Genomic DNA, 27,432 nt, shown 5'->3' with positions numbered 1-27,432 from the left:
CAGGCTTTACTTGTTTTAACTAGATGGTCAGAAAACACTTGATTTAAAGAAACCGTGAACCATATGCAAATTCAGCTTTTCTGTGATCTGTTGGGGGGGGGGGAGAAGAAAAGAAAAAATAACAACAAAGTTCTGGTTAGTGTTCCTAGGATCTTACACCGAGTAGGCACATCACCGGACGGCTCTCCTAAGATTACGGTTCTCTGTTTGTAACAGGCAATCAGAGGAACCAACACTTCTCGCTACAGACTCCTCGGATTATGCACTTATTAAAAATTAATAAAATTGTTTATTTTGTATATACATATGTTCCAAAAATCTTTATACAGTTAAAATATCAAATTAGTGATCTGGTAACAATACTGTTCAAAATAATCTCTTTCTTATGAACATTAAAATACAGGTGTTTTGTTTTGTTTTGTTTTTAAAGCGTTTCCTTTTAGTGCTTCCAAAGCACAGCGTGTGCCAAGGCCACCTGAAGAATCTCCGTCCTCTTCACAGGATGAAAGAGAACTGAAGTCGGGGACCTGGGAAGCCCTCAGGTGCACTTTCATAATGTCTGTAGACAAAACAGAAGAGAGTCTGAGGTAGATTGTTTAGTGACCATCAGGTGGTAACAGTCACAGGGCTGTCTTTAGCTTTCATTAACACAGAATAGCAGTTTCTTTATTCTCATTCAATCTACACTGAAACTCAAGCTTAACGGCATGGCTAGTAGTTCTTGGGAATAGGACCCTCGTCTCTGTGGTGGCAACATGCAATATTACCACGCGGGTGTTTTTGGGAGGGTTTTTTTTTGTTTTTGGAACACACAGGATCTTTCCAAAGAGTGCAGACAGACAGTGTGTGCATTCGACTGTGCCCCAGGTTAATGCAACCTGCTGCCTATAGCACGTGTCTATCATGACAATGTTCAAATGAGTAAATTCTCATCACCTGCAGGAGGGGCAGCAATGGTTATTTTCTTCAGGCTGTTGAGCGAATAGCACCCTCCACAGGGAAAAAGCCACACCTTTCATAGCAAACCCTTAGGGTTACAGCTCAGCTTCTGCCGATAGAGGTTCTTAAAGTTAAAGCTCCACTGCTTCTTCTCAGACTGACAGAGAAATCACTTGACTGCCAGGATGGTGAGGGCAGCAGCCACGTCCTCTTCCACTCTTCTGCGGCACAGCAGACTCCTCCCTGGTCCGTCCTGTCTTGCTGGGACACTATTATCTAGTGCTGACATGATTAACTCTGTTGGGCGGGCTGTTGAACTCTATTTCCTCTAGTATTCTCTCTAAGTGTTGTATTAAGACCCGTTTTTTAAACCTGAGAAAGAGAGGGGGAGTAATTTAATGTTGGTTCTGCTCTTCCAACACGACAGCGACTTTCATATCAGCCATTCAACATACAAATCACATCTCCAGAGCACTCTGCGTCTTCCACAAGACAGATCTATTTTGTGTTTCTGACATTATGACTCTTTAAAAATTAGAGTGAGATAGACCTCAGTTAAAACTCTGGGTCTCTCTCCATTGCAGACCCATCTCTATTTTAGGTCTACAATACTGCAGACCTATGTATAGTAAGCGAAGAGGATTCACTACTACATCTTATGAAATCACTTGCTTGCTAAAAACAAGCAATCACAATCACTCTTTTTTCTAGTGTAGGAAAAAAACCCCAGATAAGACACTTTTCTTGGAAAATACTGAATTTTACTGTAATGATCAAAATTATCAGTAAAAACATGTAATCTGAGTTTCATATTCATTTATTTTCTATATACAAACCTTGCTGCTTCCTTGATAGCAAATTCAATGAAATATTTCTGAATTTCTATAGGTCCTTGAATTTCCTCAAGAAGTGTGAAGATTTTTTCATAATCTAAGAAAAAATATCCAAAACAACTGTGTTAGTCAAGAGTATACACAAAAGAAAAAAGGTCATCTTTACTGACACCGTATTTGACAGATTAACGGTTGGGAGAAGCAAAGCAGCAGATGGAGTGTAAAACTGGTTTTCCTATTAAATAAAACACTAGATGAAGGTGACATTATTTGTACACCTAAAGTGTTTTAGAATTAGAATTAAATGCTACTAACACTGGTATCTGGAAGGCCAAAATCTATTTTTATATGACACCTACAGTCCATCACCGGAATAAGGAGGATTCTTCATTCAAGTGACCTGTCGCTACTTTTTCTGCCGAAGCAGCACAACACAGACGGCGTACCGCACACCAAACCACCAGTGGCTCTCACTGCTGATTTAACAGGACCCCTGCTGCAAGATGATGTTAGGATTAGTATTCCTGCACAGGAGACTAAGGGCCCTGGCACATGTACATTTAAAAGGTGCCATGGGATACAAGCTCCAATCCTAATCAAGCCCTTTCTACTGATCAGTGCAGGGGAAACCTGGGATCACGATCCCAAGCTCCCCTTCCACCGCCAAGCTGTAAGCTGGGTGCTTGTAACCTGGCATGACCCGATGCAGTCCTGGGGCAGACAATCCACTGTCAGCCCTGGCCCTAGCACCAAACCAGGGCAGGTTCAAGCCCATGATGCGCTCTGGAGCTGTCCCAGGGCTGGTGCCAACAATAAGCCGACTGGTTAGCACCAATCCCAGAGCAGCCCTGGACAACAACATGCAGTCACTTTAGGGCACCATAAAAAAACAGGCATTTAAAAAATAAATAAATAAATAAAAAGTGTTCTAGATTATATGTGGAACACTTTCAGGGCTGGTTTGCCATTTTATGGCACCTTAAATTGGGTGCATCCTTGCCATTTATCCCACAATTAATGTTATTTGGGACATAAATGATGTGTAGAGGGGATTTAAGATTTCTTCAGCAGCTGGCTTTCAGTTTACGCAGTATGTAACGTGAAACAAATACATATTTTAGCCCTTGAACAAAAAACAGATGAGAGTTGGATTGGTTTAGAACAGAAGTTAAATGGTGCCCTGGTTTCAGCTTCATCCCTGTATGAGCACATTATAAAAGATCCATATTTCAACATGACTCAGATGCATGTCTTAAACAACAACAATGAAACTAAAAGTTGGGACAGGTGATCCTGGCAGAGCCAAGATAGAGGTTTTGTCCTGAACCATTACTGTCTTCAGGTGAAGCAAGCAGCAGTGACATATATGGAATGAACTATTTTGTAAGTCATAGATTTTAAGACCGATTTACTGCAAAATGTTACGGCTGGCTTCCTCAACAAACAGGAAGCAGAGACAGATCCGACTAAACAACTGAGGTTTAAGTTCTAGCAGGTATCAAAGATGACCTGAGATTGTATTTAGAAACAGAAAAACATGAGCATAGGATCTTACTTCATTAGCAGCATGTGTTACAAGTCAGCCTGCACCAAGTTTTCTGACTGGTCCTTTTGACTAGGAGACTCACTATAAATGTACTTAAGTTGGGGAAACTTGTATGTGAACTACCTTAACAGCTAAGGAGGCTGCAGCAAAGTACTTGGTTATTTTAAGTACTGCATTTACAACAATTCACAGCGTTAGTAAAATACCGAGGCATAATTTGCAATGGCAATTCATTCTTAGTCACTGAAGTAGATGCAGTGAACTGCTATTAGACTGCTGACACATGGGAAAAACATGACCGTGTGTAAATAGTCAAGTATGCAGAGGTATATTTGAAAATAACTAAGTGGGTTTTTACCTGCCAAGACCCAAGGTCTGTTTCTGGCCTCTAAGGATTAGCATAATCAAATACCAAGAGCAGAGGAGAAGATTTTCTGTGCATCTGGTCTTACAGATACTATCAAAATCTTTCCCACAAACCCTGAACTTGGGGTTCTGTTCTTGGTAGATCTGCCAGACCCAAACACAGTTTATTTTTAAGTTTACCCATGTATGATCTCAATATCTTTCTATATTAGACTAAGGTTTTAGCGACAGAATGTTCTACAACACATCATAGTAGTTATACATGTGCTTTCCACCTCAGAAAAAGGTTTAGAAGGAACTACTGCAGTGCTGTGCAATATAATGAAAATACCAAGTTTCATAAGTTCAAAGATCTCAGCAATCTGGTTTTCTTGACACAGAAACAGTTTCAAGGAATGATTATGATCAAGAATTAGTGGGGTTAGATAACATGGCACAGTTTAAAGGTGTGTGTACGTGCATGACTTATACTACATCTGGTGGTTACAGAGATCAACAGAGAAGGGGAAGAGCTGCTTCTTAGATCTGAACCCTTCACTCATTTCCTCCAAACATCATTCTTTTTTGGAACAACCCAAAGTTATTCCAAAGCTATAGGTAGAAGGATAAAAGAAGTTTGAGATGCAATAGAAAGGAGATCATCTGGGTGCACACTGAAGATGATCATGTGTTACTTACTTCTTCCAGGTTTGCGAACCTCCTTCATGACTTTTATTTTGATATCGGCATTGTTTCCCTCGAGCATACTTGGTGTGATTTTCACGAAGTTTGGCACAGGTCCAGAAGTGGATTCTTCCATCAGCTTTTGGTCATCTGCAGGCAGACTGTAATTTATAGGTCCTCTCACAAGTGCATTGGTAACAGGTTTATGATCCAACCCATCTTCACTTAAACAATTAAATTCATCATGTAGTGAGTCCAAGTCATTTGGAAGCAGATCGTCATCTACCATAGCAGCAGGAACAGAGGGAATCATTTGTGTAGTCAAGCCATCAATTTGTTTGTCCAGTGCTTGACAGTTTTCTGCTTTCTTCTCCCCATTACTATCCTGAATGGCGTTGCTGTTGGCATCTGTAAGTTAAAATGAAGTTGGATTTAGCCTGTAATAGGTAGCATGAAGATGTTATTCTCTTTCAGATCCTCAAACAAGAGATGGAAAGGACCTTTAAGTGCTGGCAAAAATCTGAACAAAACCAGAAAATCCCTTTAGTTTCTTGTGTTTCATTTCTATTTTCATTTCTTCCCTGCTTGGGCATATTCTCTCTCCAAATCCCTGACTTCCACTGCCTCCTCTTAATCTATTATTGAGCCAACCTGGACATACATACTTTTAAATCTTCCTTTACATCAATGCCAAAAGTACAAGCTTCCTCTTAAAGAGTTAAATGATATGCAGGCCATAGCACTGCCGGGGCACCTGGGGATTGTTGTTATCAAGTTTGAAACTGGACTTTGCATCAGATTTAAAATCTTCCTTTCCTCCAAAGGCAGGATTATGAAGAAAAAAAATTAGTAGTCATCTACTGGACAAAGCCTAGAACTAAGCTATTAAACTATACTTGGAATCCCTGTAAAATTCAAGGCTTTTAATACCTTGTGACTGTTGTGATTTAGTTTGACCTCCTGCATAAGAATATCAGCCAGAAATCCTGGTAGCAAGCTTAGAACTTTATGCTACTCCAAAACATGCCTTTTAGGAGAAAAGTGCTGTACTGTGTCTCAACTTCCTGGCCAGGGTGTTGACTCATAAAAATGTTAGTTATTTTTAGTGAAAAATTAAAGATGCACACACATGCTCCCCACCCCATCTCCAGAAACCCTGCATTCCAGCGTTCATTTAGTTTTCATGAGTTCAGAAGAAAAAAATTTTTTTTTTTCAGTCAAAATAACCTACATGAAAAAATTTAGCAAGCAGCTTTCAGTTTGCTTTTCAGGAAGAAAATTGTGGCTACAACAGAATTCCTTAAAATAAAAAAAGAGGCACCAGCTCTAATGATAGCCTGCTTGGTCAGACTAAAGGAGGACACGCTAAATCTTCCAAGGAACTTTGGCTAAGATGCACCCAGGATGTCAGTGTTGCCTCTCTCTCCCTTTATACATTCAAATTTATTCCAGGCAGGCACTGGTTTCCTGTACTGGCAATTTTGTCTAAAACCCAGGCAGGTCTTTGAAATGCAGTCCAACATACCTTTATGTGCTGGGGTGGCTTTGAGGTTTGGATAAGACGGGGATCCCGAGGCAGATGGTGGGCCCTTCCCACCAACATGATTAGCTGTAGCAGGAGGCGACTGTGGTCTCCTCAGAAGAGGCGACATGCTGCGTCTTCTCTTCAGTGATGCTGGAGTGTTTAGTTCTCCGGGACGCTTAATTTTGTTTTGAGGCCCAGTGACAAATTCATCTGCTTCATCAATCATCATGCCCTGAAAAAAAGAGGCCAGCAATTTCATTTGCAACAGAATTCTCCCAGCTACAACTACCTTCTCCATGATGCAGTTCAGCTGGTTTTGCTCCCTGTTAACTGTCAAAATCCACAATGTGCATATATCTAAAGTAGGCTGCGCCCCAAATGGAGACCAGTTTGCATGGAAAGGTTTGAGTGTTAAAAGCCTCACGATCCTTTGCATTCAATTCTCTCAGAGAAGGTATTTTAGAGAGAAATGTGCAACAAGTGGTGTTAATCTGAAGTGAGGCAGGAGGTAAGACAAGGTGACACTTTGGAAACTAGCTGCTTCACAGAGGCACAAGGTTGGTTTCAAAGTAGGTTGTCGCCTAGCGAAGTGTTACCATGCGCTTCCTTTTCCTAGAGTAGAAAAGGTGAATACCACCTCCATCGCTTTACATAAAGGACTGAACTGGTCAAGACAAAGTTGGATAACAAATGCGACTCACTGTATAACTGTCAACAACTGTTATGAAGCCAGCCATGTCACGACTCTAAAAATCTAATCCAGGGCAGAGAAAGCAGCCCCTCCTACCTTCTTATCTTGTTTGAAAGGATTGCCAAATGTATGAAGCCTTTTTGGCTGGTCTGGATCAATCTCCCGGAGGGGAGATGGCATCATCTTTAGGTACTCCTGGTAATTTCCCATTTGAGCAACAGGAACACTGTGAAGACAGTCTGCAGTGGAAAAGAACATCATTCTCCAGTCAACTAGTGTCACGCACATGCACGTTCATTCCCTAGTATTACCCCTTAAGAATCAGATGTCACCACCCCCTTACAGCATGGGATAATACTGAAAAATATAACCCTCAGTGAACACTGTTAAGATATTACATTAATAACCTGAAAGGCATGCTAGTACATTTTCACCCTCCACAGGTCTAGGGTGTAGGCTGCTTTCAGCAGACACAACCCTTTCCCCACTCCTTCCTAGCCTGACCCTCTGTTATGATGAAAGCATTCACCCCACCATCCTCACCCACCACAGGCGATTGTACAGAAGAGTTCAGATCAAGCAGAAGACGCACACCCCCTTTAATTCACGCCCCAGTAAAGAGATACTGGGCAGAATTATACTAACTGAACAAATGTGAGGGCTGCTTTTAGATATGAAGCACAAAGGATATGTTCCCTCAGCACCACCACCATTGAGTTAGGCACCGTAAGAGAATGACGGCTATTCACCTTCATCCTGCCCAAGGATAAGCTTGTGTGTTTTCAGCAGGTTGGTTCTCATCCTAGTCAGCTGGTCCAAGAGACTGTGGCGGGGAATATCATAAGCATTTCTGAAAGCCTGGGGCTTCAAATCCTGGTTTTAAACAACACACACAATTTATAATTAAACCAACAATCTCCTCCCCCACCAGAGATTACATGATAACAGAGGATTAACTGTGTACTGTTCCTTTGAACCAGAGCTCTCCATCACTGAAGACACTACACGTTCTAGGGTGCTGTGCTTGTGTCTAGCCACCAGTGAAGATGTCGTGTAACAGTACCCTCTGCTCCCCTAACCTGACATGCAAACTCTGGGACTGTCACTGTACCACAGATCATCTTTAACTTTCTGCAGAATCTGGGCCCACAAATCATCTACCTGCAGTTATATCTATTCTGTGCACTTAACTGAAAACTGAGCAACTACCATATCTACTCAAATCCAAGACAATTCTTCCCCCCCATTGGGGGGGGGGAGAGGAAAGCCTCTCATCTTAGATTTGTGTACAAAGAAAGGGGAGCAGGCAGCTGCTACAGCTGACTCTGGCCCTGAGCTTGGGTCAAAGCCAGTCAGACCCACAGCAGCCACCTTCTACCCCCACATCCTCCCCTCCCGACTCCTGCACCTTCTCCCCTCCTCTCTATCAGGCACAGCACAGCTCCAGGTCCAGCTAGGACTGGGTTCCCCTCCTGGGCATGCAGCACATGGGAACTCCTTTCCTTGCCCAGCTACTCAGCAGCACTGATACTGCTGCATGGCTGGGGAAGGGGCTAAACTTCCAGGTGCTGTGCTCTGTGAAGAAACAGAGACCAGCAGCATCTGATAAAGGGGGGCAAAGCAAGGGCATGGTGCAGAGGGAGCAGCAGCAGAGAGTTGGGAGGGTGGGGGGGGGGGGAAAGAGGCAGCAGGAAATTTGGGGGTGGGAGATGCTAGAGGCAGAGGGCAAGGGGGCTGCCTTCTGCCCCCTCTTTGCCTGCTGTAAGGGGGGACATGGCAAGGGGGATTCCAGACCCATCCCCATACTTAGATTCTATACCTAGAAAAGGTTATAACCAATTTTAAAAGTTTCCATGTCTAGATTCTAAGGGGGGGGGTCATCTTAGATTCACGAACATATGGTTACTTCATTCCTTCTGCTGCACATGTTATAAAGAGTGTGCCCCTGACAGACTGCTCACCCACACAGGTTTGCTCGCTGCACAGTGTTTACCTTGTTCAAGAGTCCTATATGGAAGCCAGCAAATTCTTTAATGTTCATTTCAGCCAGTCTCAGTGGAGATTCACCTGTGATCCCTTGCAGCAGCTGCTTAAAGTCCCTACTATGCACCAAGGAGAGGCCACTGGAGTGATTTTTCACTTTTATTCCAATCTCTTGTGGAACTTTCTTACCCACCGAACCTATTATCCGTTCCGACTCTATCTTTGTCTAAAACGGAACCACATGTTGTGTTAACGTATTACAGATTTTTCAAGTACAAAAATGCAGCATCCTAAGAGGCTAACAGAGCTACAGCTACTGCCTTGTGATGCACCACAATGGTATTGCTTAAGGCAATGGAGTCATCTAGTCACAACTCTACCGATTCAGACTTTGTGGCTTCATAACATATTAAGTAATATCCACTATATCAGAGGAACAAGACTGAAGAAACTGAAGTAGAAGCTGGTTGCCATTTGCTTCCTTACTAAAAGCTATTTAATAAAGAAATACAATCTGCTTCTTCAATTTAAATAGATGGCTTATTATAGAGGCAAGATAGTTTTATTAGATAATGTATGCTCCTGCTTCTGGGCATCTAGTAAACAAGTATTTGCATTTTTTTAAACTAAAAAACACACACACAACATATATAAAAATGCCAATTTATCCCCCCCATCTTCCCACCAGGAAGTTTGATTTAAAGTCTGTGCTCTCACCATAACTAATTAAGGTGTTATTTCCTACTTTTTAAAGGGCAACGCAAGCATGCGCAAGTTTTGGACATTAGCTACTTCTATACACGAGTCCAATGCACATACAATCTTACTCAGCTGTGTAAGATTTTAGTCTTTCTATGAACATTACAACAGCCACATCAAACTTAGCCCCCCTATATTCCAAGTACGCAATGGGATTTTGTACATCATTCAAACTTAACACTCCACCTGATATTTTTCACACTAAATGCCTGCAGGACTGTTCACACTGTGCATTCTTTGAGGTACAAGGACTTTTGGGGTTTCTTTTTTGTTTTTAAATCACATTATTTGCCCAGCAACCACAGATTTCCAAACAGATATGCAACCGCATTTGGAATTTGCTTTACCGAACATAAAGAAATAAAACGAGCCATGTACAGAACAAGGCCCTGGGAAGGAGACATGACAAGGAGGGTTTTCTTCATGTGATGCTTTCAGGAAGAGTCCCCTGAAGAGGCAAAATTTGGCTTGTTCACTTTCTGCATAAACAGGGGAGAACAGAGACTATTTCCCCATCATCTCGCATTCAACCCACACAATGGAAGATGATGGATTTGAGCCTGGGTGGTGGAAAGAAAGGTCTTCTTTCCTCATATAAATCTCTAGCTTCAAGTTTCAGATAGAGGTGCTTAATGTAGTCATATGGAATGACATTTTATTAACATGCACCTGGTAACAGACACCTTAGCCTATTCTACCTTCATCACCAGTACAGAAGCAATTTAAAATGGCTGAAAAAAAGTGGTTACTTTTACCTATTGTGAATACTAGCAGAAGTACTGACATATCCAACTGGCAATAATTTTTAGAGTTAAAATTCAACAGATACTTAAAAGGTCACAGAAGCTCCCTCCTTCCCATCCTCCTGCACTACCCAGAGAAAGCACAGCAACGAGCTCCAGAACGGCTCAGGAGTGGGGCAGGTCGTTCATATTTTTGGATAGAAATGCTCATGCATCTTTACTTATTCCACGAATGATGCACAAATAAATTCCCATGGAGATTCATGCTAGTTATAATCAGATCACCACAAACTAAATCATTCAATCAATGCACTTCTAAAATTGCAATGGTTTTGGTTTTTTGTTTTTTTAATCAATACTACCTGTTGGCTGAGTTTTTTAAGGTAAGAGATAACACTGTAACTAAGTCCACAATCTAAATTATCTGATATCAGATTTGGAGCTCCCATCATCCTTAGGGCTTTCTTTAATGGCTATAAGGAAAACAAAATACACAATAGTAAGAGATTAAGTCTTTCAAAAATAAATTTAAAAGATCAATTACAGGCAGCTAAGGCACATGGATTAGTGCACTAGCTTGTCACTTTTGGAAACTGAAGTTCACATCTATTCAAGTTAACATGTGAAATGAGTTTGATAGTCTAACTACCTTGCAGTGAACGTTATGCCACATTACCGAGACACCACGCAATGCGACACCACTGGTGGTTTCCTCTCAAAGGCTAAATACCAGAATAGCCGGGATGATGCAAGTCCATATTGAGGTGCATTGCCCAAGCTACGTAAGACGTCTTGCATTGTACCCACCCTCCTCTGTCTGGCCCAGCCAGTTCGATTAGTATCACTTCCCCACATTAGTAACTGCAAATAAAAATCTGAATATTCTTTACCAAATTGTGAAGTCATGTCTCTCATTCACTTTATCCAAGTAATTCAAATCTAAAGTACATTCAGGAATTGGCAAAACTAATATTAAAGGCACTTAAAATGGCTCAATCCTGAAGTATTTTCTGTTACTAGTAAAACAGAACACAAGACTTGAGAGTTAAGCAATGCATAGCTATCCTTTAACCCACATATATTGCCAAAAGATTTCCTAACTAAGTCCTCATCACAGATAGGATGATTTTAGGATAAAGGAGTTTAATACACAGATAAACTGATGGCTGGTGATCAGAATCCTAAAGTCATTAAATGTGTACAAGTACATACCAGTAAGTAGTACGGAGGCATGGTTTTTAAGTAGTTGTCAAATGCCTGGCGCCACTTCAGGTTTGGCTTATGTTTGTGAACCTTAAACAAGTCATCTGTTACAGGGAGGAAAACACACATACAGAATTATATATTATAGAGATCCACCACCAAATGTTAAATAATCCAGTTATCCTGTTGTTTTTTGTTGGTTTTTTTATACTATGGGGCTTTCCCCACAATAAATACCCTTAATATTATATTCAGAGGGTACCGAATTCCCCATACTAGCTGCAATTGGAAAGAATTCCTTTTAATTACTTACAACAGAGCATTACCAACATGGCCATTCTTGCAGGCAGGCTGAATGTGAACCTTTTAAACACTGCATGTAATTATATGCTGAAGGGAGGGGAAGACAACGTTCAACAATTATGGCAGCTTTACCTCCCCCAGTGCCTTCTCTCACCAGAACGCCTCAGTAAATCTAAGGACTCCCTGTAACAGGTCAAGCTGAGATGCACAAACTTGGCTCCATTTCTCACATTCAAACAATATTCTTGTGTTTGACCCAGACTGAAAGTTCAACCCTGGTCTGCGATTAACACAGAGAGAAAGGGCTTACTATACGAAAAGGAATAAGCTCTCCCTACGTATTTTTTTTTTGTTGTACTAAAAGTCTAAAACGTTAACATTTACCAGGGAAGGATACATGGTACTATGAATCTTGTACTATTTTAAGTTAGCCCACACATTATATTACCATTTCTTATCTCTCCAACGCAGCTTAAGATTTAATCATTGTTCCCCAGCAAGTGATCATGCAGGTTTGCAAGGGACAGACACATATGGAAAGGGCATACAGGGAAGGTAGACATGGCAGGAAAGTCTTTTTCCTCCATGTTGAGCTTTTATGAAAAGTATTCGAAGAGGCCTGCCTTGCCTACTGTTCTGTATTAATGGAACAGATGGTTACAGATATTTTCCATCTTCTCACTCAAACCAAGTTTAATTACAAGTATTTTTCCAATCTAAATGAATTCTGTATCAAACATGAAAAGCAGCACTACAGCCACTCCATTACTCCCTTTCCTGGCCTGAAGGAAACAGGGTGATGCATCAGAGAAATTTTAAAGCTCCATTTTAAAATCTCAGCACACTTCATAGCTGGCAGCATTATCCAATGGTATTCTGCAACAGTATCTGTGGCTTATGGCAAATACAAAATAAAATAACAATACCCTTTGTTCTTCAGTTGTAAAGAACCATGTTACATTTTTGCTAGAATACACAAGTCAACTCTAAGCACTCTAAAACACAACAAAACTGTTCCCTGAAGCAAGACCTATGTTGCAATGATTCAAATGATGAAAATCTCTCAAATTTTAGTACATCAAAACTTGATAATCAGCATCTCTTTCCTTATTCAAATCAGGAAGAATATTCTAAAATATACTGCGCATTTAGCTTGATAATGTCCCCATTCATAAGTGGGAGGACCAGTTTTAATATTTATAATGTACATCAGCTCAACTACTGAAGGGTCCTGGGACTAAACCGTTTGCAATCTGAGAAGTCAAATGTCTGAACTTTGTCTGACAGACCCTTCATACTGTTCACTCTCAGTGCCCAACACCCTTCAGCAAAGGTTGGTGAAGGCATGAAGTAGACGCAGTACAAAAGTTTTGCTCCTATTTAGATGGTAGGAAAGGAATCTCGGGTCCCAAGAGGGCAGAGCTGGTCTCTCACCTCTCCTCTATTCTATTGCTTCAAGGAAGGTCAGGACTGGTAAAAAATTCAGAAGATTACAAAAATATCTTACAGCAACACAAGATGAACAGAGTTCAATAAAACTAGTTCGTTCTTAACTGGGATACCAGGAGTAGGTAAAGTGGTGTCCGAGCTACTAAAAAGAAAAAACAAAACAAAACAAAACATGACAATTTTGCAAGGCTGACATCTCTCAACTTCCTTGATTAACTTTCTTTCTGCTTTTATTTTAAACCAGTAGTTATGGGTTTTAGGATACATAAAGCACCTCAAAAGGCTCAGGGCATATGCTAGTCTTCATGCTCAAGTACATATGTACAATGTGAGCGTGCCACTTCTTCCACAAGAGGACATAAAAAATTGTAAGACCAAAACAGAAATTGATCATTACTTATACTTCTTTAAAGCTAACTTATTATGCATCTGAAATGCAGGTCAAATCTCCTCAAATACTCTTGTGCAGCAGGCCTGAATCTGTACAATGCCAAATACTGCCCATTTCCACCAAAACCAATGGAAGTCCAGGACACCACAAGCATTTTACAGAAAAGGAATTAGCACCCCTCAGGGCAGGCTGCATGTGTCCAAATTAAAGCTGCAAGAGGTGTAGGTGAGACTAGGGACAAATTATGAACCTGCCGAACATGACCAGGCCATTGTGTTTGCTCAGTTTAAACAAAGCACGCAGAGGAAACAGCAAAGGGTGAAATGCAATCTAATTTTGTATTAGCAATGAATCAGGAGGTTGGTTTAACCTGGGAAGAGGCAAGAAGAGCCTCAGCATGTAATTTTAACACCACAGGAGAATCCTAGTTGTTAGGGCAGCTCATGTGCCAGATGATTTTTTCAGAGAGTAGGTTCGCATGCTCAGTGTAAAAACACTACATTTATTGCTGCAGAGTGTACCAGGCTCTTTTCGGTCACAGCTGCATGAGTATGCGTCCACCTCCCACAAAACCCTTTTGCAGCCTTCTACTGCCTCTGACCCAGCACACCGGGCTCCTTACTCAAGGCATCAGAGGCTCAGATTTCACACGCAGAGATCAAGAAAGCCTCCCCCACAGCCAATCCAGCTGCAAAGTACAGATTAACAGCTTTCATGGACCACCATGGACACAATCCCCATTTCCACTAGGAAAAATGCAAAGTTTGGCTGTATGCTGCTGTGCAAGAAGAGTACATCCAGATTTGTTTGCTTGCTTTGGTGTTTGAGAAACTCTGTTTTTAGTTTTCCCTGAACGTAAAATCCTTCCAGGCTCCCTGAAGAGCCTGCAGAAGCAGTCACCAGGCCTCCAGGGAAAGCACACATTTTCCAAAATGTTCAGCCTTGAGCACATGCAGGCTCTGAGAGCAGGGGTTGATTCCCTATCATCTCCTATCATTCCAAATGAATGCCCATGACCCTTTACTTACTAAAGCCAGCTGCCTTCAAACATTAGAGCCCATGAGCAGTCAGAAAAAAAAAAGGGAGCTTTGCTCTTCAGCCAAAGGAACAGCCTAGATTTCATCAGCATCTTTGACCTATGCTGTGCTCCAGGTTTAGTTCCTAGCGTCTCTTCTGTTTAAGGACTTTGGCTTCATAATTGTCCTGCCTTTCTACAGACATGGGAATGTTAATACGGTATGAGATGACAACATGACATCAGATGCCTAAGTGAGCTCTGTTAAAAGAGGACACTCCTCTGTTATGAGGACACTTACAAGATTTTATAGGAAAAACACTGTTGAAAAGAGTACACGCTGATCAGAGATGGCAAAGTTTTGGCACAGAACGCAAGACGACAGGAATATTCCATCCCATGCCAGGATACGGGACACCAGAGTACACTAGCAACTTGTCCAGGAGCAGAGCACCTTCAGAAGTAGGTCTGTTATATTTTACCACTGGGACATGCCTGGAGAAACAGCGAGGATCCTACCTCTGATCCTCAGCTCAGACAGTACGTTGTCTGGCCTCTCACAACAGTAAGAAGTGAAATCAGAGCATGCCAGATGCACCAGCATGTTCAGATGGCCGGTCCTGGATATCCTCTGAAGTTTACCAGCCAAGGACCACCAATGCTATTAACTGGATCAGGTAAGTGCATCCTGGATGGGGACTCTGGCCATTCACAGAATGGTACTCTTGTTAACCGCGCTCAACTATTCTTTATGAAAAACCCGATTTGGGGTCCTCGAATTGGGCCACACATCCCTTGCCAGGGAAGGCCCCTAATCAGTCCATCTTGTGGTGGAATCAATGCAGATACTTTCTCGCCATGGTGATGACATCAATGCATGCTTCTGTGGGAGCAGAAGTCATCCTTTGGATACTAGCCCCAGCAGCTCACTTCACTAAGCTGGTCAAATCTTCAGGTCATTTTAGCATCTTCATCATTGTTTTCTGTGGGCCTCCTTAGACCATGCTTGATGGACTGTTCTCATAACCAGAAGCTCCAGTTCTGGTTAAGCTCAACATCTCCCGCTTACCACAGCAGAGGGAATAATACCTAAGAATGAACTATTTAAATGCCCTCCACACAGTGAGGAACATGCAGCACACACACGTTGTTGAGAACCTCTTAATAGTGAGTCAGTAAATTAGACAGTACAAAGAGAGCAAGAGTTTGATGCGTTTGGTTTCCAGTCTTAGAAAGGAAACAAGGGAGGGAGGTATGGGGGTGGTGGGGGGGTGCAGTCTCTCTCCACATTTCACCCTGAGCTACAATTCCCATCTCATTCCCCAGATGCATGGTTCTTCCAACAGAACAGTGGCCACAGGAAGCTTTACATCAAGAGCTGTCAAAGGAGAAGAGAACAAGGTCCTCTGTCCCTCTCCCCTGCAGGTTTCCAAACACCAGCTAGCCTGAAAATGAAGGGCTAATATATTCCATCCAACCAGCCCCTGCACTGTTGTTAGTGCTCAGCATGTTACAAGATAAGACAGGTTTGGGATTTTTTTAAATGAGAAAAAGAACAAGCCTATCTAAAATGTCAGGTCTCTCTCTAGCTACAGTACAATCCTTAGTGACTCTTTCCCATTGATGTGAGCTGTGTTTTGTGGTCTCACCCTGAGCAAGGCACAGAACCCCATTTTTTCCATGCCTTACATTCCAGAGATGGATTCAGTCAAGTAACAATAAGAAATAACTTGAAACACACACTCTTGGAATATCTGGATCTGTCAGTGTTATCAGTGTACCCACACAGCTGTGTTAGCACAAAGCAAACCTCCTGCTTATGACTCGGGCTGCCTAGAAACCCCATCCTGTCATTTAAAACCCTTCATGCAGTTTGTTTTTGCAGACATGGCTTTTGCACATGACCAAGCTGAGAAACAGCACTGCATATACTGCAGAAGCACCTCTCCTCACCCGTCTACTTTCCCTATAGAATAGGAAGAAAAGGGCTGGGGAAAGGAAGTGGCAGAACTGAGCCTGCCGAGATCAAAAGCAGATTGAAATAAGGTCACTAAATTAACTTCCCACCTAACTGGTGGCCTCTGCTTAACTAGCACATCTGCAGTGTAAACAGCAGGTCATCCGAGCTCGTAGCCACCAGCTCATAGGAACGGGGGACTCTAAGAATGAACTCCAAGTTGTGTGCTGAAATAATTATCAGGCTGACAAGACTATGGTAGACAACCTGACAAACCATGAACTGATATTATCAGTTCACAGAACTGGTGACTTGTTAGCCAATTATGAATAGGAGTGTGGGTGTGTGCATGCACATGAGAATACATACATATATGCATGTACCAGGACTGTAAACAAGCATTTCTGCAACTTCGATTTCCATAAAATAAGAAATCATGTTTTAAAATCCAGTATTTACTCAATTTAGAGCTTTATAATTAATCTTGTGCTTTAAAATAAAAAGCAAAATAAAAAACCACAGGATCCCAAATAGCAGAATCAGTAGCACCTGCAAAGCAATTCTCTCTGCCATTAGCATTTTGCCATGGGAACCAGAGTCTTTGCAACTGCAGCTATTACAAGAACTATTCACATGACACTTTCATACCGACCTGCCTGCAGAAAACAGGCTCATCATGGAAATGAAACATTTGGTCTCCTAGGGGAAATGCTGGCTGCTTCACTATGCTACTCCTCCTTGCTGGCTTCTCCTTTAAACTGCACCAGTGGACTACCCTCTTCCCAACACCCAACACACCAGATCAGGAGCCCTGCACCTGATCTTCCAGCAAAAATAGGGTGCCACAGGAGTAACTGCAAAACCTGGATACACCAAACCCTAAGTGAGGGAAAAGAATGGAGGTTGAAGCTTACTCCAGGTTAAGGAAGAGGCTACGTGTCTAGGAGGTGAACAGCATCAAACATGCACTGGAAGCAGGTAGCTCTCCTCCTCTGCTGGAGAGAAAGAAAAAAGGGAGAGGGAGTATGAAAATCCTCTCCTCCCAAGTTATCTGCAAAAGTTTGCAACATTCTCTACTCTGATGTCCATTTTACAGTGGCCTCCAAAAACTACAGCAGCACATTAGCCATCATCATTTTTTCTTTACTCTCAAGTTGTTGAATGACATTGAGGTATTGTTATTACCCACCTAGCAAAGGAAGTAAAACAGGATAGTTGTAAGGCATCACAAAGAGGTTTACACAGGTTAAAGTAGTGCTTGCTTTTAAATACCCAAATGGATGTCCAAGTTCACTGTATTTTCCACTGCTACTCACAAATACCTGATAAAAAAAACACAAAAGCATTATTCTACTTAACTGAAGAAATATTTTAAATGTTACTTAATTAAACAAAATCAAGGCAGTATGACACTTTTAAAAGCAGAAAGATGAGAAAAAGCAGCTAGCTGCATACAGATGGATATGCATTTAGCCTTCTGAACCACAGAATTCCAGAACAAAACTGCCTCAATAGCCCTTCAGGCCATCTATCCATTAACAGCATGGGACTGCTGTCCAGTGTATTTTGGACTACTTTATACAGGCTATATTCAATGGCTCTCAAGAGGAGCAATGGAAAGAGAAAGAGAAATCCATTACTTGACATTATTTAACAGCTTAAACTACATTTATGTTGCAGGTACATTTTTCCAAACTTAATTCATAAAAGTTACTCCACTACAACACACACACACAGTTGGATAACACAGCTACATTTTCATTATTTGTGTATCAACAACCTGTAAACTAAGCAGTTCATAGCATCACAGACAAGGAGGGCTGGACGGGACTTCAGGAGGTCGCATCCAGTCCAACCCCCTGCTCCAAGCAGGACCAGCCCCAGCTACCTCATCCCAGCCAAAGCTTTGTCTACCCAGGTCTCCAAAGCCTCCAAGGATGGAACTGCCATCACCTCTCTGGGTAACCTGTTTCAGTGTTTTACTACCCTCCTAGTGAGAACATTCTTCCCAATATCCAATCTGACCTTCCCTTGCTGCAACTTGAGCCCACTGCTCCTTGGCCTGTCATCCACCCCCAATGAGAACAGTCCAGCTCCAGCCTTTCAAACCACCCTTCAGGGAGTTGAAGGCTGCTATTAAGTCCCCTTTCAGTCTCCTCTTCTCTAGACTAAATCAGCCCAGTTCCCTCAGCCTTTCCTCAAGTCATGTGCCCCAGCCATTTTTGTTGCCCTCCACTGGTATCTCCAATTTGTCCACATCCTTTCTGTAGTGGGGAGGCCCAAAACTGGACACGACTCCAGATGTGGTCTCCCCAGTGCTGAATAGAGGGAAAGAATCACGTCCCTTGATCTGCCAGCAGCGCTCCTCCCAGTGCAGCCCAGGATGCCATTAGCCTTCTTAGCAACAAGGTCACACTACTGGCTCCTATTCCACTTCTTGTCCCATTACTCCAGGTCCTTTTCTGCAGAGCTGCAGGCCAACCAGTCCGCCTGTGCCAGTGCATGGGATTGCTCCCTCCTCAGTGCAGGACTTTGCACTTGTTCTTGTTGATCCCCATGAGGTTCCTTTTAGCCCAATCCTCCAATCTGTCAAGTTCATTCTGCATCCTAGCCCTACCCTCCAATGTATCTACTACTCCCCCCAGCTTGGTATCATCTGCAGACGTGCTGAGGGTGCACTCTATGCCATCTTCCAGGTCACTGATGAAGACATTGAACGAAACCAGCCTCAGAGCCAACCCCCCTGGGGCACTCCACTTGATACCAGCTGCCAACTAGACATCAAGCCATTGACTACTATCTGAGCCCAATGTTTCAGTCAATTTTCTATCCACCTTACAGTCCATTAATCCAGCCTGTACTTCCTTAGCTTGCCTGCGAGAATGCTATGGAAGACCATTATCAAAAGCCTTGCTAAAATCCAGGAACACCACATCCACTGGTTTCCCCATATCCACAGAGCCTGTCACCTCATCATAGAAGGCAACTAGGTTGGTCAGCCATGACTTGCCCCTTGTGAATCCATGCCAACTACTCCTAATCACCTTCTCCTCCAAGTGCTTCGAAATGGATTCCTTAAGGATCTGCGCCATGATTTTTCCAGGGACCAAGGTCAGGCTGACTGTTCTGTAGGTTCCCTGGATCCTCCTTTTTTTCCTTTCTTAAATATGAGCACTATGTTTGCAATTTTCCCATCATCCAGGACCTCTCCCAGTTGCCATGAATTTCCAAAGGTGATGCCCAACAGCTCTGCAATCACATCAGCCAACTCCCTCAGCACCCTTGGGTGCACCCTATCCGGCCCCCAAGGACTTTTACATGTCCAGCTTTTCTACATAGTCCCTAACATGTTCTCCCACTACTGTTGGTTGCTCATCTCCCCCACCCCAAACTGTGCTGCCTGGTGCAGTAGTCTAGGAGCTGACCTTGCCTGTGAGGACTGAGGAAAAGGCATTGAGCACTTCAGCCCTTTCTGCATCCTCCGTCACAAGGTTGCCTGCCCCATTCAGTCAGGGACCCACACTTTCCCTGATCTTCCTCTTGCTACCAACATACTTGTAGAAACGCTTCTTGCTACCCTTCACATCCCCTTGCTGGCTGCAACTCCAGTTGTCCTTTGGCCTTCCTGACTTCATCCCTGCATACCCAAGCAATTCTCTTATATTCTTCCCTAATTATTTGTTCAGGTTTCCACTTCTTATAAAGCTTCCTTTTTGTGACTGTTACTACTAAATATGCAAGCAAAGAAGTTAAAGCACAGCATTAAACATAAGCAGATAGAGACACTTCTCAAATTTGAGGAGAAAAAAAAAATCTTGTAGTGAAGTATTACACTTGGGAAATAAATTCTTCATTTCACAGCTAAATAATTTATGGAAATAATACAGAAGCAGCAGAAATCCCCATTTTAGTCTTAAGGGGACCAATGACAGAAACAAAAAACAAACACACACTTCCATAGATTTGGTGCATTTAAGACTGAAGAATTTTCTTTGTTCGCTTGGTCCATGCTTTTATATTTTATGCATTCGACAACACTTGCAATATACCTAGTTAAATAAATTGTTTCCACTATAATTAGCCAGTTTCCCTGGTTTGTATGTATATTTTACACACCTGGGAAGAGAAGAGCATTTAAAGCATGGAGCACTTTCCTCACAAAAATTATTAGGGGGACACAATACAGAAGAGTTACATGCGTGCACCACAGACATTTTGGTACTTCACAGCTTCATTATTTGACACCTACCCATGCCAATGAATTTTTACTGTTTTTATTTGCAAGGGTCATCTTACCCTCTCTGCATTTCCCAGCTGTTATTCCCTATCTAGGTAGTTAAATGGTCTCAATATTACCATCCATGAGGGGCTTGGATATTAATCACCTCCTGTTTCCTTGTAAAGGACAACATTTTAATTCTCATTTTGAAGCTGAGAAACAGACTTAATTTCTCCAAGTGACTTGCCAAAGGCAAAACTAATAGGCCCCAGACTTCTCCTGAACCAACCAGTATATTAAGTAGGACCATCATTCCTCCAATACAGTTCTCCTAAATTGAGATTTCAACTGTGCATTAAAACATGTCATTTCAGTAACATAACTAAGCTCTAGTGGAAAAAATTGGTGACTTCATCTTCTTTTTCATTAAGCAAATGGCACCCTGCAGAGAGCTGCATTTCATCTAAGAGCGAAACTTGAAGGACAAGTTTGCCACTGAAAAGGAGTTCTAGAACTAGAATTAAATGAACCGAGGATGCCTATAGTTGGAATACTTACTCTAAAGCTTGAAAATTCAATTATAATTGAGGTAATTGACATCTTTACGCACTCGCTTAATCCAGCTGCAGCGGTTAACTTTGCCTTCTGCAGGTTTACAGATTCATATGGTGCTGCAACAGGACTCCTACTAAAATTTCTATTATCAAAAAAATGCAAATACCTGCCAACAGGTATGAGGAGACTTTCGTTCCAAGATGTACTGCGTCAAGGGTGAGGGTTCGAGTTCATACTTATCAAAAGGAAGCTTGTCTATTACCATTGGCTCGCAATCTACACAGGAGAATCTGACAACAGGATGAGCTGTGCGTGGAGGCTAAGAGGAAGGGGAAAAAAAAGATTCATGATGGAAGATAATCAACTGCCCAGGGTTACCAAGCTCTTTAATACTAGCATCTGCCAACAAAAGCTGGCTTTTCTATAACACAGATCCAGTCTAAAGCAAGGTCTGAAGTGGTCCATTTTTGATACAATAGCTGCTTAAACAACAAGGCTGTATTCCCTACAGATTAACAGACGAATAAACCAGTGTAATAAATCAAACATGGACCTTACTAGCCTTTGGCACTTAATTCTGAAATTTTGATAGCATTTAGTAAATTATGAATTCCTGCCACTTAATCCAGATGAATGAAAAACAGATCAATTGAACCATTTGCAATTCAGACAACACTGGCACACTATTTTTTCCTACCCCATAGGGGAAGACAGCATAGCTCATATTAAAAATACAAACATTTTAGTTCTGCATCTTAGCAAGTCTATAGACTGACAGTGATAAATGGTCAGACTCTGCCCCCCTTCCCACGACTGCTGTTCACAGAAGTATGTTTGAAAGTGTGCCCACTTTGCCAACAAGTGCTCAAAATATTCCCTAGTGAGTCTGAATTTTTTCCTTATTGAGTCATGGGAAGAACTGCCACCTGGAACAAGTAGCAAGAGAGCAGAAAGACTACATATGCTCACTAAAGTGAATTTATGAATAAAGACCATTAAGACATGCCAATAACCAGCCTAGAATAACCGATTAAATGAGTGCATTCTCAAAGAAAGAGCAAATGCAAGCTGTACGTTTCCTTCATTACCTGAAGGATACAGCTTTTTGTTTCCCTCCAACCACAACTCGTGCACTAGGGAGAAGAGAAGCACATACTTGAGATGCTGCTCGGTACTATGGAAAAGGATTCTAAATGATAAGTGTCAACATACTACAGCCTCTAATTTCCCTTGTTTAGATACAGCCAAGGAGATTTACATTCTTTTCTACCCTATCATCTTTTTTTAAAAAGCTTTTAAAATGTTTAACCATAAATATCAAAAACATCATTTTAACTCAATACTGGCAAACCTCACTAGCTCTGTTGCAACCATTAAAACAGAATTAGATAAACCATAACTCAAAATGGAGTGATGCAATATTTAAACCTATAAAAAAAGAAAAGCTAGCTTCCTGCATATATGATCAGGCACCTGTTGAAATACATTTGCCCAAATCAAAAAGCAACTGTGAAATTTCTAGTCGCCTTCAGCCAGGCACGGTCAAGGCAAGCCTCCAATCCGTTTTTCTCATTAAAACAAGATCAGAAGTAGATAGAGGGTGAGGGTTTAGTCTATTGTTCATTTACAAATTCTATTGAATCAGCAGATGGGGAATCCTCTCTTTAGCTCTTGTTTTACTTACCAGAGTTGGTGAGTTCTGATCAGGCCAAAATGACTCTGGAATTGGCCAATGCCCAACAGGAACACCCGTTTTAGGATTAGGTCGTACATAAATGAGCTTATGACAACTATGCCACGGTTGAGAAGCAAATGAATTGATGGGCCTGGATGAATCAACAAGTCCATCTACAATTTAAAACAAAGCAAAAAAAAATAAAATAAAATAAAAAGCTACATGGCATGCATGTTTCCAACCAATTTTCTCTTACCAACCCAAAGGTGTTCCATTCATATATTTCCCCCACACACGCAAGTCTCTAGGCTAACATGTTCTCATAGGCTTCTAGCTGATACACCTGCTTTATTCTATCATATATGCCAACACTGCAGCATGACCTGCTTCGCACACTCTGAAAAATGCAATTTGCTTAGACTAATAACTACTGCTATAAAAACTTGTCCCATGTGCAATGAATCTAAAAAAAAAAAAAAAAAAAATCTAACATTGTTGTCAGTGAAAGCGGAGCACAGCTGTATAATCTCACAGGCGACGATGCAACGCACAAGCAGTAATATTAGCAGTAGTAGAAATTGGGGGGGGGGGAGGGGGGGACGACAGTGCTTTGGAAACACCATTAAAGAAATGCATCTCATGGTAAGTGCTTCAGCAGTATTTAATTGGCTTTAATTGATTACTGACAACCATCAGTTAGTCATGCTTCATTCTTCTCTCTGAGCGAGAAAAGAGGAGTTCAAGTGTTTTCAGTCAACCTGCTTATTCTTCTTACCTTAACACACACCTGCTACCTACTTCATGACCATGCAAACAGCCGAGACAGGACTGTAAGCTTTGCAAGGCTTAGGATAAGTTGTGGAGCCTGGCTCTGCAAGGTGTACAGGGGTGGCTAGCTGCCTGTCTAGCTCCCTGAAAGGCATGAACTGCTGATGTGACTTGGTCCAGAAATGGCTGACTGAAATTACAGTACGTGCCTTTCCACTGCAGATCAGTTCGCTTCATATTCACACAGTGCCTGTACTGCAGGTTGAGAGCACGCTCATTGCAACGTTCCTCCATACTGCTGCCGCTCTGGGACTCATTTGCTTCCTTGTCTCTCTCACATGTCAACATACTGTGTTCTCAACAATTTTGCTCTACGCTGGTATCTAACACTACACCATTTCCTAGCTCGGGACAAAAGAAATTAAGTCCCATCTTATTCAGTTACTTTGCCCTGTAGGAGTAACCCTGAAGTTTTAGATCAGCAGACACCAGGGATTTCACTGAGCTGCCAAATTTCAGCGACACAGGATGCCAGAGGCTATCAAATAAATGAACATGTCATGAGAAAGGAAACTGGCAGGCAAAGGGATAGAGGAGAAAACAGTGTCTAGGAATGAACATGAGGGTGACAGGCTGACCATCCTAAGCTACCATTAGGGTCACAAAAGCAAAATACCCAGTTGATTGCTGGTTCTGCTGGCATGCTCTAAGTGATTCCAAGGGCCATGTCTGATACTCTAGGAGATTAAGTAATGGGCATGTGGAGAGAGGGTCTTATAAAACACGCCGAGAGGCTAGTTCTATCTCCTTCCTTGCAGATGTGATATTCTCCAAGTCTAAACCAACTGTCTTGAAGTCAAGAATCCCCCCCCACACTATCTGCTGCTAGCAAAATAGCTTCCTCTTCTTTCTTTCTCATCTTTCACTTGCAGTTTGGAAGGGGAGGGGGCAAAAAAAGTGCATTGACTGCTCACACAATAATTCATGTCAATGAGGAGGTGCCAAAGTGGACAATAAATAATAGCAGACATGCTTAGGAGGAACATCAGATTCAACCTGGGATTGTTACATAATTAAAACATCGCTTGCCCCTCCCCCCTTTCCCATGCCCATTTCTGTTCAATAGGTTTCATCTATTTTTTCTGTCTCTAAATATATCACTTTCCTCTGTTTGGGGCTTTTGTTTCCTGAATAGAAAAAGGAGGGGGAAAATGTTAAGCTGCAACTGGGTGCTTCCCCAAGCGGCAGGGACAGTACCTGCAACTGCTTCATATTTTCTAGATGGGCGTTGGTGGAGGAGGGTAAAAATACCACACATTGGTTCAAGTAGGCAGCCCTCTCCCAGGCTGCTTAAGCTCTCTTCACAATGTAGTGTTTCAGAGGAAAACATCAGCCCGAGAGAGGCCTTTTGATGTTCCTCTCAAACTCTCTCTATACTAGATACCAGCCGTACCCCATATTAAAATACTTCCTTTTCCTAGTATACGTGTGACCAAACTTGATGTATATCTGGGTCTGTACCTCAGCTTAACTGGCTGGTGAGCAATCAGCTACCTCCAAATGCTTGTTCCAGGATATAAACATCTTTTGCCTTACACTGAGCCCATGGATAAAGGAGGTCCACACTAGCCATTATGATCATACTATGCACATTCACAGTTCAAATTTAACAAGTCCTATACAGTGGATTCTGGAGGTATTTAAAATAGCATTTTATAACTTCTAAACCCTGCAGAGCTTTGAAAATGGCAGAGTTCTATAAAACTACCATGCATGTGGCATCCTAGACACTCACGTCCTGCTTACTGCACCAAGTCTAGGATCCCTACTTACTACATGAGCCAGTAACCATATGAAAGGTTTCTGTTCTTCAAGTTACAGTTCTTTAGTCAGCAAAGTCGCAATCGATAAAGACATTTCCCTCCATAACAGAAGATACATTAGAGAGACAGATCCTTAATGTTTGCTGAGTCTAACATACAGCTTACAGTGATACTAAGTCATAAAGACAAATCAGAAGTCTCCTCTTTGCAGCTGTGAAAATGAGTATTTACTGTACCTTCTCCAATGGGAGCAGGGTCTGGCCCCGATTTCTCAAAGTTAATAACAACACCGCTCTGAACTTTTTGAACTAGGGACTCTAAACATTGGTTCAGCATTCTTTGTGTCCGAACACAGTAGGAGCGACCTAGGAGAAAAGAGAAGCACTCTCAGAATAAGTTTCATTTGCCTATATAAAACAATACACAAAGTGTTTATTACATAAATAAAAATTACAAAATGCCAAAGCAAAGCCCTTTCAGTTTTACCTGGCAACAGTCACAACTTAAGTACAGAGAAAAGAAAAAAAGTAAATTGTTTTGTGTTTTGAGAGATCATCCCATTAATATGACAACCCCTTATTCCATGAAGGGAAAGTTCAAATGCAAACCAAATCAAAATGTTCAACTACCTCCTGTGACTTCACACATCTGCGTAATAGCAGATTCATCAGTAGGAACACTCCCCAGTTGCTCTGGTTCAGCTGAAGCAGCTCCTGGCAAACGCAGCACTAGCGCAAATAGTCTTTGATCCCAGCGAAATGGCTCTTTGGTTAGTTCACTTCCAGGCAGAGGAGAATTCAAAGGAAGATGAAGCTAATAAAACAAAATTAAGAACATTTATGCACACAATTGGTTTTAAAAGACATACTCAAAAGTTAACCTGCTGCTGTGGTTCAATGGTAGAATCCTTATCTGCCACGTGGGAGACTTGGGGTTTGATTCCCGGATGTGCATGTAACTATAGTCATCAAGGCACCAAACATCCAGGCTCAGTCTGGCCTCTGGAGTCATTTCTCAATAGTCTAAAAAGAGGGGCGGAGGCTGCCTAGACCTTCCAGCTCCTCCAGACTCCTGCCTAGGTGTACGCATCTAAGGTCTGGGTGACCTCTCATGCATACACCATGATCCAGAAGAATTGGTGGTTGCCTACTACTCAAAAAAAAGTTAACTACCATCAGAAAGCTGGACCAAGTATGGAACCAGCTTCCTCTTCCAACAGAAGCAATATGCATAGTTTTCAACTGTGGTCTGTGGAGGCTATTCATAGTCATAAAAATATGAAATGTGTATATGTTTAGTACAAAATGGTCTGAAAAGTGAAGCAAGATTACTACCAATAAAAACTGCAATTAATTGCAGTAGATGCAAGTTTACAGATTATATATATATATAATTTTTTTGGACTGCTAGTAAGACACTCCCACCTACTACATTATTTGCTGCATTTTGCAAATTAAAACTTAATACATTTCTTACCTCTTCCTGAACACCAGCAGTATTTGTCAGTTTGTTCCCATCTGTGATGGTAATTAAAATAGATGGTTCTAAAAAGAACGGGTTTCTCCCCTAGAAATGAAAGAGTAAGAACACGTAAAAACAGATTCCTGAATGCTGAATTCTATACTCAAGGTAAACTTTTGTAAAGGGTGTTCATGAATTTATAGGGCATGGAGTAAGAGACAGTATCTGCCTTTAAGAACAAGAAGCTGCAAAATTTTGGCCACACGATTCCACAACTGACACCTGCCCATAAAAGCTACTGAAAACCACACGATGAGTGAAACTAGAATTCATACCCAGTTCTGCTAAGTCACAGGCTCCCACTCCTTGAGCAGAAAGAGTCGGTTATTCACAAAGGACCTATGATGTTGGGAAGCAGTTCTGATACCATCCAGCAGATCCAGTGCTGCAGAGCAGTGGAATACCTTGCACATTTCTATTTGAGGTAGACATTTGAATTTGCACTTGTTTCCTTCTTGCAGTGGGGGTGGAGGAGGGGTGTGGGAGACAGACACCAGCATACTGA

At 41.9% G+C, this 27,432-nt stretch overlaps 1 protein-coding gene across 4 annotated transcripts in view; it reads right to left on the bottom strand.

Moving 5' to 3' along the window:
- Window positions 1–266: 266 nt before the first annotated feature.
- The window catches only part of LOC149858010 (integrator complex subunit 6-like), a 54,448-nt gene continuing 27,282 nt past the window's right edge, over window positions 267–27,432 (bottom strand). Inside the window, exons 4-19 of one of the 4 annotated variants that reach the window (XR_016443879.1) lie at window positions 26,883–26,972; window positions 26,036–26,219; window positions 25,643–25,771; window positions 22,825–22,988; window positions 21,307–21,459; window positions 17,556–17,688; window positions 11,261–11,355; window positions 10,411–10,521; window positions 8,557–8,772; window positions 7,313–7,436; window positions 6,660–6,802; window positions 5,873–6,104; window positions 4,363–4,755; window positions 1,776–1,869; window positions 937–1,311; window positions 267–559 (exon numbers count right to left, since the gene is read on the bottom strand). Coding sequence is in view for 2 of the 4 variants with exons in the window: in XM_090060467.1 (XP_089916593.1) it covers window positions 1,212–1,311; window positions 1,776–1,869; window positions 4,363–4,755; window positions 5,873–6,104; window positions 6,660–6,802; window positions 7,313–7,436; window positions 8,557–8,772; window positions 10,411–10,521; window positions 11,261–11,355; window positions 17,556–17,688; window positions 21,307–21,459; window positions 22,825–22,988; window positions 25,643–25,771; window positions 26,036–26,219; window positions 26,883–26,972 (2,361 nt within the window). In the remaining 2 variants the exon portion in view is untranslated. Of the gene's footprint in view, window positions 1,312–1,775; window positions 1,870–4,362; window positions 4,756–5,872; window positions 6,105–6,659; window positions 6,803–7,312; window positions 7,437–8,556; window positions 8,773–10,410; window positions 10,522–11,260; window positions 11,356–17,555; window positions 17,689–21,306; window positions 21,460–22,824; window positions 22,989–25,642; window positions 25,772–26,035; window positions 26,220–26,882; window positions 26,973–27,432 lie in introns of all 4 variants that reach the window. The other 3 variants (XR_016443880.1, XM_090060467.1, XM_090060468.1) reach the window with 3 other exon arrangements.

The sequence above is a fragment of the Crocodylus siamensis genome, chromosome 8 (assembly GCF_052110815.1).
Source record: "Crocodylus siamensis isolate JL-2025a chromosome 8, ASM5211081v1, whole genome shotgun sequence".
Classification (NCBI taxonomy): domain Eukaryota; kingdom Metazoa; phylum Chordata; order Crocodylia; family Crocodylidae; genus Crocodylus; species Crocodylus siamensis.
Note: the sequence above shows the minus strand (reverse complement) of the source record. Positions and strands in the feature narration are given on the sequence as shown.